The sequence below is a fragment of the Brachyhypopomus gauderio genome, unplaced genomic scaffold (assembly GCF_052324685.1).
Source record: "Brachyhypopomus gauderio isolate BG-103 unplaced genomic scaffold, BGAUD_0.2 sc128, whole genome shotgun sequence".
Taxonomy (NCBI): Eukaryota; Metazoa; Chordata; class Actinopteri; order Gymnotiformes; family Hypopomidae; genus Brachyhypopomus; species Brachyhypopomus gauderio.
In genome coordinates, this window is record NW_027506949.1 from 75,211 (window position 1) to 86,929 (window position 11,719).

The 11,719-nt window shown below is 45.0% G+C and overlaps 1 protein-coding gene across 4 annotated transcripts in view; it reads left to right on the forward strand.

Annotated features, from left to right (window-relative positions):
- LOC143498982 (uncharacterized) overlaps nt 1–10,187 on the forward strand; it is a 28,514-nt gene extending 18,327 nt beyond the window's left edge. For all 4 annotated transcript variants that reach the window (XM_076993902.1, XM_076993898.1, XM_076993900.1 and 1 more), the window contains exon 13: nt 561–10,187. In XM_076993902.1, coding sequence (XP_076850017.1) covers nt 561–682 — 122 coding nt within the window. In that variant the 3' untranslated portion in view covers nt 683–10,187. The remainder of the gene's footprint in view (nt 1–560) is intronic.
- Nucleotides 10,188–11,719: the final 1,532 nt, after the last annotated feature.

Here is an 11,719-nt window from a genome sequence, read left to right on the forward strand (position 1 = left end):
AGGGGCGGCCCTCAAGTCTAAGCAGCCCACCAGAAGGGCAGCGTTGTGCCTGCATCCCCCACAAATGCACAAGCACCTCCCAAATTACACCCAAAAACATCACTGGAATCCATTTATCTGTAATTGTATCATCACCACCGCCCCACACACCCCTCCCCATGTGTTGCCTTGGCGATGTGTCTAACATTTCCTGGTGGTTGTATCACCCTCTGCGTTTTGCTGGTGACCGTGGTGAAACGGAGGGGTGGAGGATGGTGCTGGAACAGCCCCCTTCTGTCAGTCAAACACCGCCCTATTAACATCCTCACACGTGTTCGTCCAGGTTCATTCAGTACAGCACTGATACATGATCAATAATGCATAATGATCTCCATGTGATATAGTCTCATGTAGCTCCCATTGCTACAATTGCCACGGGAACCACCATCCACTGTTGCCTTCAACTTCCACATCTATTGTAGCTTTTCTGAATGTACACTGATGATTGATGGTTATTAGTACACTGATTATAGGCTCGCTGTAACTAATTAACGTGGCTGTGTTCTGTTGGGTCTCCACAGGTAAAGGCGCCACTAAATGTGCTCAGATTGGCATCACGGCAACAGAGACCGCACACAGACTTGGTACCCAGCATGCACTGGGGCAGGAAGTGAGACTTGAGATAATTGAGCAAAGGAAGTGAGGAGGATCCCCACAGTGATGTCATCATTCTTTCTCCTCGTGATGTTTGTGCTGTTATGTCACCACTACGTGATGGTGATATTGGTGTCGAAGAGAAGGACCCAGGGAGGAGAAGAACTTCTCCCCTCACATCTCGTCTGGTTTGGACACGACTGAGGCCTCTGACACTCGGCCATCCTCAGCGTGGAGGTCTGTGAGGGGATATCTAAGGATTAGGACCGGCCTGTTCGCTCATATTGGAGCCAAACTCGGCTGTACAGAGGAGTGGGATTAGACCTGGCAAGAGATACTGGGGATGTGGTGTATAGAACTGGTCTCACTGCTGAAGGTCTAGTTTCATTAGCTGGGATACAGTAGTTACGCAAGTTTAATGTGTTTAATGTGTGTATGGTGGGGGTTGTGTGTGTGTGTGTGTTAATGTGAGTGTCAGATGTGCAGTCTGTGAAGAGGCTGATTATAGCTGAGTCACCATGCGTTCAACCAAACTCTACCATCACACACACACACACACACACACACACACACACACACACACACACACACACACACACACACACACACACACACACACACACACACTCTGTTCTCCCTTAATCAAATACTGCACACCTTGGTCTCGACATCAAAGCGGCAAACACATGGCTCAGTTAGGGGACATCGGTTCACATAAGCGGTGCCTGCTGGGTAAATCTGGGGTTAGTGGCACCTGAGTGTTTAATGAAAAATCAACATGGGTTGTACATATAAAACGTGTCAATTATTTTTGGAAGCGTGTCCATTTACAATGTTTAGACTTCCTTTTCAATGGCATTATAAATGTTTATTGTATATTAGTACATTTAAGAATGCATTAAGTTTAAACTACGGTCATGTAGTCATGTTGTAGTTTTTGTGGTGTTTTTTAGACAAAATCTTGTGTATTGTTATAAAAGTCTAGTAATTTCTACCAAAAGTGTGTTTGACCTGAGATATTCATTAACATATTTATAAGTAATTCAGTTTGTTTGGTCAAGTTAGAATGTTCTTGGAGGGCAGATCACTCTGGCAGTGGTGGTGGGTGCTTTCTCTGTGGTACGGAATAGCAATCATATGTTCAGTGTCTGTTTCAGCTGAGCAAGGGGCAGAAAGGGACCCAGTCTGTAGGCACGGTGAGTCCTACTGAACCTGAAGGAACACACAATTATGCCAAAGTCTGAACATGTACATGAAAACATCTTCTGGCTCTGTTCACCATATATGATCTATGGACGACACAGTCTTTAAACCACAAAAAAATCACATTTCAAAGCTAATATTTTTTATGAAAGTGTAAACGATCATGTCTCATACACGTACAAAGTGAGTGGATATTCCTGTATTCTTAAGTACTTCCATCAGTTCTTAAGTAATGGAAACCAAATAGAAATTTGCCAAAAACCCACGCTGCTGTTGTTTATCTTTCATACCAGTTCTGTTCCTGTTCAGTGGGGCGTCTAGTGTGCTGCACAGAAAGACCGTGGAGGGGTTACATTCCGAGAACACCCATGAACGGCGAAAAAGTGTGAATATTTGAACCGTAAAAAATGCCTAAAATAATATTTGAGGTATTTTTTTTTCTTCACAATCAGCATCCAGTACAATGTCAATGTCCACTAGACACACACTTATTTTACCTTCCAATGTCCACTAGACACACACTTATTTTACCTTCCGATGTCCACTAGACACACACTTATTTTACCTTCCGATGTCCACTAGACACACACTTATTTTACCTTCCGATGTCCACTAGACACACTTATTTTACCTTCCGATGTCCACTAGACACACACTTATTTTACCTTCCGATGTCCACTAGACACACACTTATTTTACCTTCCGATGTCCACTAGACACACACTTATTTTACCTTCCGATGTCCACTAGACACACACTTATTTTACCTTCCGATGTCCACTAGACACACACTTATTTTACCTTCCGATGTCCACTAGACACACACTTATTTTACCTTCCAATGTCCACTAGACACACTTATTTTACCTTCCGATGTCCACTAGACACACACTTATTTTACCTTCCGATGTCCACTAGACACACACTTATTTTACCTTCCGATGTCCACTAGACACACACTTATTTTACCTTCCGATGTCCACTAGACACACACTTATTTTACCTTCCGATGTCCACTAGACACACACTTATTTTACCTTCCGATGTCCACTAGACACACACTTATTTTACCTTCCGATGTCCACTAGACACACACTTATTTTACCTTCCGATGTCCACTAGACACACTAGCTGTGTATGAGTTGAGTCTGCTAATAGGAGTTGAGGGGGCTGTGTATGAATTGAGACTGTATGAGTTGAGGGGGCTGTGTATGAATTGAGACTGTATGAGTTGAGGGGGCTGTGTATGAGTTGAGACTATGAGTTGAGGGGGCTGTGTATGAGTTGAGACTATGAGTTGAGGGGGCTGTGTATGAGTTGAGTCTGCTAATAGGAGTTGAGGGGGCTGTGTATGAGCTGAGACTGTATGAGTTGAGTCTGCTTATATGAGTTGGGTGGGCTGTGTATGAGTTGAGTCTGCTTATATGAGTTGGGTGGGCTGTGTATGAGTTGAGACTGTATGAGTTGAGTCTGCTTATATGAGTTGGGTGGGCTGTGTATGAGTTGAGTCTGCTTATATGAGTTGGGTGGGCTGTGTATGAGTTGAGACTGTATGAGTTGAGTCTGCTTATATGAGTTGGGTGGGCTATCTGTGTTTCCTTGGTGATGAGTCTTTCAGGAATGAATGAGCTCAACACTTTGTGATAATTAGGTTTCATGCTTCCTCCACACTCAATGATGGTCATTAAATGCTCATTGCGTTCACACGTTTATTTTTAAAAACCGGTATAAATCAATTCATTATGGAAGTACAATGTTGTTTAAATAAGACCTGTGAAATAATAGAGGAGAGAAGGGGGGGGGCAAGAAAGAATGAAACGACTGCACCAGTGAAGTAGCTGAAACCAGTTTGTATTTCTACTGTTGACATAATGCAACTGTCAACGTGGAGCAGTTCCATCTCGTCCCTCTGTTCTGCGGAGATATTATAGAAACATAGATCAAATGTCCTTTATTCCAAATGCAGTTTCCCAGAGTAAGGCTCCACACTACTGCATTACTGTCATTGTCAAGGATTCACTCTTATGTGTTCACAAACTCTAATTTGATTTAAGAGGAAGCCACACAGTCAAGGAAGGACCAGCCAGCATCTGTAGTAAAATGCAACGCTCTTTAACAGCAAACAGAATATTCAAATGTGGCCCAAATTTGTTTATATGGAAGTTTAGCAGTTAAATTTAGCATTGTTGAATGGAACTTTGTGGAGTATGAGTTCAGTCCTGGAGAATGGAACCTAGCGGAGTATGAATTCAGTAGTGTTGAATGGAATCTAGTGGTGTATGAATACAGTAGTGTTGAATGGAATCTAGTGTAGTATGAATTCAATTCTGTGGAATGGAACCTAGTGGAGTATGAATTCAGTTATGTGGAATGGAACCTAGTGGAGTATGAATTCAGTTCATGGAACCTAGAGGAGTATTAATTCAGTTCTGTAGAATGGAACCTAGTGGAGTATGAATTCAGTTCTGTGGAATAGAACCTAGTGGAGTATGAATTCAGTTCTGTGGAATAGAACCTAGTGGAGTATGAATTCAGTAGTGTTGAATGAAACCTAGTGGACATTGACTTCACTGACAGAACATGGGAGAACTCACATCACAGCACAAGTCACAGTATATACACGTATATACACTCATCGGCCACGTTATTAAGCGCACCTTGCTAGCACCAAGTTGAACCCCATTTTGCCCTCAGAACTGCCTTAATAATTCATGGCATAGATTCAACAAGATACTGGAAACATTCCTCAGAGCGTCTGGTCCATATTGACATGATAGCTGCACATCCATGATGTGAATCTCCCGTTCCACCACATCCCAAACGTGCTCTACTGGACTGAGATCTGGTGACTATGGAGGCCATTTGAGTACAGTGAACTCATTATTGTGTTCAAGAAACCAGTCTGAGATGATTCGCGCTTTATGACATGGCACATTATCCTGCTGGAAGTAGCCATCAGAAGATGGGTACACTGTGGTTATAAAGGTATGGACATGGTCAGCAACAATACTCAGGTAGGCTGTAGTGTTGACACGATGCTCAATTAGTACTAATGGGCCCAAAGTGTGCAAGGAAAATATCACCATTACCATTACACCACCACCACCACCACCAGCCTGAACCATTGATACAAGGCAGGCAGGATGGATCCATGCATTCATGTTGACGACAAATTCTGACCCTACCATCTGAATGTCGCAGCAGAAATCGAGACTCATCAGACCAGGGAACGTCTTTTCAATCTTCTATTGGCCAATTTAGGTAAACCTGTGCAAACTGTAGCTTCAGTTCCCTGTTCTTAGCTGACAGGAGTGGCACCCGGTGTGGTCTTCTGCTGCTGTAGCCCATCTGCCTCAAGGTTCGACGTGTTGTGTGGTCAGAGATGCTCTTCTGAATGCCTCGGTTGTAACAACTGGTTATTTGAGTTACTGTAGCTGTTCTGTCAGCTCAAACCAGTCTGGTCATTCTCCTCAGACCTCTGGCAACAACAAGGCATTTGAGCCCACAGAACCGCCGCTCACTGGATATTTTCTCTTTTTCTGACCATTCTCTGTAAACCCAACCATGCCACGTTTAAAGTCACTTAAATCACTTTCTTCCCCATTCTGATGCTCGGCTTGAACTGCAGCAGAACGTCTTGGACATGTCTACATGCCTAAATGCATTGAGTTGCTGCTATGTGATTGGCTGATTCAACGTTAATTTGCGTTAATGAGCAGTCGGACAGGTGTACCTAATAAAGTGGCCAGTGAGTGTACACAGTAACATTATGGATAAATACAGGGGGGGTGCAAACGACATAAAAAGTAAAACTCATGCCCCAGAGGGTGTGTCCATCAGGAGGTGGGCTGGGAGAGGGGTGTGTCCATCAGGAGGTGAGCTGGGAGAGGGGTGTGTCTAGGCCAGGGGTCGAGAACCTTTTTGACCGAGAAAGCCATGAACGCCACATATTTAAAAATGTAATTCCATGAGTGCTATACAATGTGTTTAAAACGAAATAAAAGTAAATGTGAACATTTTATGTAAGACCAACCCTTTTAAAGTATAATAGGTCTCAGAATTCTTTTTAATAACGTTGTTAAGCTGTTGCTAACCAATGACGAATAAAGAACTTCTTACCATTAATGCGACTTCTGGTGCCGCATGATTTTGCTGATGGCTTTGTAGTCTGGTTGATACGTGGTGAGGTTAAGCTTCATGCAGCCATTGAGACTTCCATCCGTTAAACGTGATCGTAGGTTGGTCTTAATGTTTTTTAGATGTGAAAACGACTGCTCACATGCATACGTAGAGCCAAACATTGTCAGTACAGCAACACTCACACGCTGCAGTGTGTGGTATGATGGGAAGCTCGTTCCAGGTTTGGACAGTCAGCTGGTACGTGAGTTGGAGTTTTTTCATTCCTCCCCATTTGTGTTTGCTTGCCATAGCATGTGTCAAAGTGCCACTTTATATTTGACCGTTTCATCGATGCAATTTTATCACTGCATATAATACACACTGCAGAACCAGCTCTCTCCACAAAAGCGAATTCCTCTGTCCATTCTTGCTGAAAAGTACGATAATCCTCATCTTTTTTTCTTTTAGCCATCTTCTTCGATAATAGTGTTTAAAGCTAGCTGACTACTAAGGACAGAAATTTACTTCGTGACCTCACAACGACCGTGGTATTTTACGCATTATCCAATGAAAATTAGGCATTGTCCCGGGAACAGCTGTGATTGGCTATAGCCACCCGCAACCGTGAGAGGCAAGAAATTAATGGTTTGAAATACGTTTTGACATTATTATTTTTTGTAAAAAATTGTCTGCGAGCCATATGCAGCCATCGAAAGAGCCACATCTGGCTTGCAAGCCATAGGTTCCCGACCCCTGGTCTAGGCTGACCTCAAGCCCTCTCTTCATTGTAACATTGTAACTGCCATTTATACTCCGACTGGCCCTCACATACACATACACGGACACACATGCCTGAGGGAGTTTTAGTCACTATGGCAACCCAGGGTCAGTCAAGATGATGTCAGATACCAGAACAGGCCTGCAGAAACTTCAAAGAGAGAGAGAGAGAGAGAAAGAGAGAGGGAGAGAGTCAGCACTGGTCTGGTCTTTGTCCCCGAGTCTTGTCGCACGCAGGGTGATCACCTGTACTGTGAGCAGTCACAAGGAGCAAAGGGAGCTTCAGAAGGTCTCGAATCTGACTCCAGTCTCCTATAGTAATTGCATAATATACTATTGTAATTTTATAAACGTATATGATGTTTTATGTTTTTTTTGCTTCAAACAAAAGTTTGCATTTCTTATTCTGCCTATTTGAGGACCTGATTTCAGGTTAGAAGATGAGTTGGGAGATCGTTTTGATTACTCGGTTCCACTACACATCATTCCCTGGATGTCTCTGCTGTAGATGGGACAGGCCCGGTTCCACAGGGCCCGAGGAACAGCACGGTGAGAGTGGAGCTTCCGCTTCATCTGAGGTTTCATGGCACTGCTACATTAGAGTTTCTGCAGAACACTCCAGCCAGGATAGCCATAGGTGTTTATAATACCTAAGACCATGATGGCAATCTGAAAACACACAGACGTTTGATTGGTTACATGGAGATGAATGATCATCATGACACTCCTGCCCAGACAGCTGTTTGTGTGTGTGTGTGTGTGTGTGTGTGTGGAGGTGGGTGGGTGGGTAGCTGTCACGGGTTCTAGCTCAACACAACTCAATTACAGACTCATCGGTCTCCCAGCCTCCGCGTTCTTGTTTGAGCCTACAGGCATAGCTGAGGAGAAGCTCGGTAATCTCATTACATATATTTCACCCTGTTTCTCTTTCTCTGTGTGCTCTCACTTCCATCCTGCCCCCCCCCCCCACCACCACTCGCAATAAAACGATCTACTCCATCAGTCACGGCCCGAGTCGGAGACGACTGCCTTCTGGACATAACCGTGCAGTAAGCAGAACGGCTGTTTGCTCCTGGCATATGGAGCACACAAGCCAAGGCCTGAGGGTGTCGTTTCAGATTCAGCTGTGGTCTGTTCCCTGAGCACAGCACAGCTGGCCAACGAGCCTCTATCAGCAGGAGACGTTTCACCCACACTACCAAACACAGGTTTGCACTTTATGACTCTGAGCCGCATAGTTGTTATGCACCAGTTCTAAAATCCACTTTGTGTCCTGGAGTTAGCCAATGAATTATAAAATTCACCTGGTGTTCTGGAGTTAGGTGATTAATTGTAGAATCCACTTGGTGTTCTGGAGTTAGGTGATTAATTGTAGAATCCACTTGGTGTTCTGGAGTTAGGTGATTAATTGTAGAATCCACTTGGTGTTCTGGAGTTAGGTGATTAATTGTAGAATATGTTGTACTCCAAATGAGTCTTATTAGTCTTCATTGGTTGCTTTTGTCTACTTTTATGTGCACACAGACCCTTATATTAACTGTGAAGACTCCACCTGCCAGGTCAATGCTTTACTGTTCACACAGACAACAAATCACTTAATTCAAACACTTCATCATAATCAGCTTGAGATCTGTCTTCACCTGTTTGTGTAGTTGGTGAATAAAGGAATCAGCTTCTGCACCAAAACTGTCAGAGTTGAACATTAAGGAGCATGAATACCGTGTGCGGTAATGAAGCACAGTGAAGCGTTGTCTGCTCTGCCTGTGTAGGGCGTCTTGTTTGTTTGATGTAAGGAAAAGCCATGCTTGCACACCAGAGGGTGGGGGACGCCCGTGTGCAGAAGATCTCGCACCAGAGGGTGGGGGACGCCCATGTGCAGAATATCTCTCCAGTGTTTCACGAGCTTCAGCTTCTCAAAGCGAAACGACTGCTTCAAGCGCGTCACAGCGTAATCTATTAGATCCATTCATAAACACACCATGTACGGTGTGGAGCGCATGCCTGCACAGTTCGACCCGAAGAGAAAAACGACTTCTGTAACGGGCCGGTCTCCTGTACTAGCGTAACATAATCTAGCCTAACGTGTCTGAGGACGCTCCACAGCTCCAGCTCAGAGTTCATCTACACGGATGTCGGTGGACGCGTGGGGCTTTCTCATTACTCACAGTGTCTGTATTGTCTGCAGGAAAGGCGTCTGTAGAGGGAGGACGTGCCTGAAGCCGATAGATCGGGCGCATCTGCTGAGATGAGTTTGTATAAGCTCTCCATACGTCCCCGTGTAATAACGAGGGCCCTGGCGTTTTGAATTGCAGATCTGAGTTGTGCCCGGGCTAGAGGGCTTCTGAATGGTAGTACTGCAGATGATTCTCCTGTGAAGATCGTGGGGCACCACAGGCTGGTGTCGTGCAATACTGCATTACGACCCCCCCAATACACGTGCCCACACACACATTGCACACTTGCTGCTGCCCCTCTCCAACCCCCCCACCCCCCAGCCTCTCGACATCAGTCACCCCCTCCCCATTCTGTGCTAGTCCCCCTCTCCTCCTTCTTTAAATGAAATGACCACTTAATCATACGCAGCATAATGGACCTCTTGTCAGATCCATTTGCACTGTAGATGAATGATGGTGTGTTGGGTCGGGTGGTACCGTACAGCGGACGACTGATGCCCCACTCAGCCCGTTTCTCCCGGGCTCCAGGGGCAGGAGCAGGGCGGGTCTGGATTTTCCTCTCAGCCTGCTGGAGTCGGAGACACACCGCAGACGGGTTCTGCTGGTTAATATGTTGGCTCCTTTTCCCGATCTTCTCATCCCCTTCACAGTGAAGTCCATCTTGTGTCTCCTCCACGGCCCTCGTGCTGGAATGGTGCACCATGGGACTTTGTGAGACGTTAATGTGCCAAGGAGCTAAGAGCGTGGTAAAGGGGTAAGGACACCACACACTCGGGCTCTGTGCATTTATACACACAGCCTTCCAGAAGTTTACTCTTAAGTGACTCTTCCCACTATAATGTGAATGGTGTACATTGACTTCCCTTAATGAGTGTTTATTTGCAGTGCGGTGACCCCCTAAACAGACCACATCGCCCACTCACCTTAACATCCATCTGCGTGCCCTTTACCGTGACCTCTTACCAGCAGAGCTTTGATCTCTGCTGGGCTTCCATCCTGCGTCCTTGTGTCTTGCTGTGATACTTGGAGCGCGGGGACACTAGTGCAGGGGCATAAGTGCACTCCTGCAGTGCGTGCACCCCACAGCTCAGTGCAAGAGCTTCACCTATGAGTCAGCACTAGACGCAGGACTAAAGAACACTTAAATGTACCAGTGGGCAGGCCTTTCACATCGGTGTCCTCTGTATTAATTCTCCTGTGCCCTGGTGTTTCTTATGCCTCTGGAGTAGCGTGTGGCTTCTATGAGAATACACATATAAAATACAAAATGTGCTCTGATGAGGGCGGGGCTGTGTTCTACTGAGGGCGGGGCTGTGTTCTGTTGAGGGCGGGGCTGTGTTCTGATGAGGATGGGGCTGTGTTCTGTTGAGGGCGGGGCTGTGTTCTGTTGAGGGCGGGGCTGTGTTCTGTTGAGGGCAGGGCTGTGTTCTGTTGAGGGCGGGGCTGTGTTCTGATGAGGGCGGGGCTGTGTTCTGTTGAGGGCGGGGCTGTGTTCTGATGAGGGCGGGGCTGTGTTCTGATGAGGGCGTTTTGTCAAGCTGTAGGTTGTAAGGTTTGAAGTCAAACCTTGAGAGATTTGGGAACAAATTCTGCGTGTTTTTTCTTGCCAAAATATAATAACATTTTGGAAAACATATGGAAACACACACTGGTTTTCCATGTTTTTGTCTGCTTTCATGTTTGTATTAGTATTTATTTATATGTTTATATATGTACTGTTCTACTCTAATAAATCGTATTAGAAATTCAGTTGTTTCTCAGGTGGCCTTAGGTGTGTGTATATAGCAATATTAAAAATGATCTCATACTCAGTTCAGACACTGATGAGAGAAAAAGTATTACACACTGAACCAACACAGGAGCCTCTGCTCTCAGATCTCAGGTGTGTGTGTGTGTATGTGTGTGTGTGTGTGTGTGTGTGTGTGTGTGTGTGTGTGTGTGTGTGTGTGTGTTATACATAACTCTCATCCAAAACCATTTTTTTGTCAATTAGACCAACCACATCCATTAGTGACTCTTCAGCTCAGAGCCCCCTGATTCCTGGCTTTAAATCACAGTCTGTGTGTATGAGTGAGAAGCACTTAGAAACCACACTTGAGTGAAGACCCATATTGGAAATTCTACCTCATGTATCATCACATATCTTACTTGCTGCCCTCCAGAAAGACTGGCAGCACTCTGTAAAGACGAACAAGGAGAAAACGCCATTACTGATCAGCATAAACTGACTCTTGACCAAAAGAGCAAGGTCTTTCTGAGAGGTAGAACTATCCAAAGCAAAAGCTCTTTATAAGGAAGCGTCTATGGTGCCTACTTTGCCTGTTTTTAAGAAAAATAAAAAAATTCTTGTCCACACTTTTGAAATCTTGACTCACAACAGAGGTTTGGCCTTTGATAGGGTTTATGTCAGATAACAAATGCTTGATTCTGGGGAGCCATTTATGTGTGGATTTATAGGTATTCTCTGAATTATAGTCCTGCAGGAAGACCTGATCGAGATGCAGTCTTGGTCTCCTGGCAAGGGCACCCACACGCTGGTGTAAAATATTTGGTAGTAGTAGTCTCAGGTCCTGTGGAAGGAGAGCGTCCCCACGGCATCTCGAGTCTCCCATCAGTCCATTCTTGATCGACCTTGACTCCATGCAGCCTCTGCCCTGGTGTTTATTAGCAGAAAGGGTTATTTCCGTCTCATCCGGACCATAAATGACTCCAGTGGAACATTTTTTTCATCCTATTACCGGGATAATGTCATTCCACTGAAAGGTTAGATTTCTTGATTTCTTGCATACTTTCAGGATAAGGCCATAGTACTG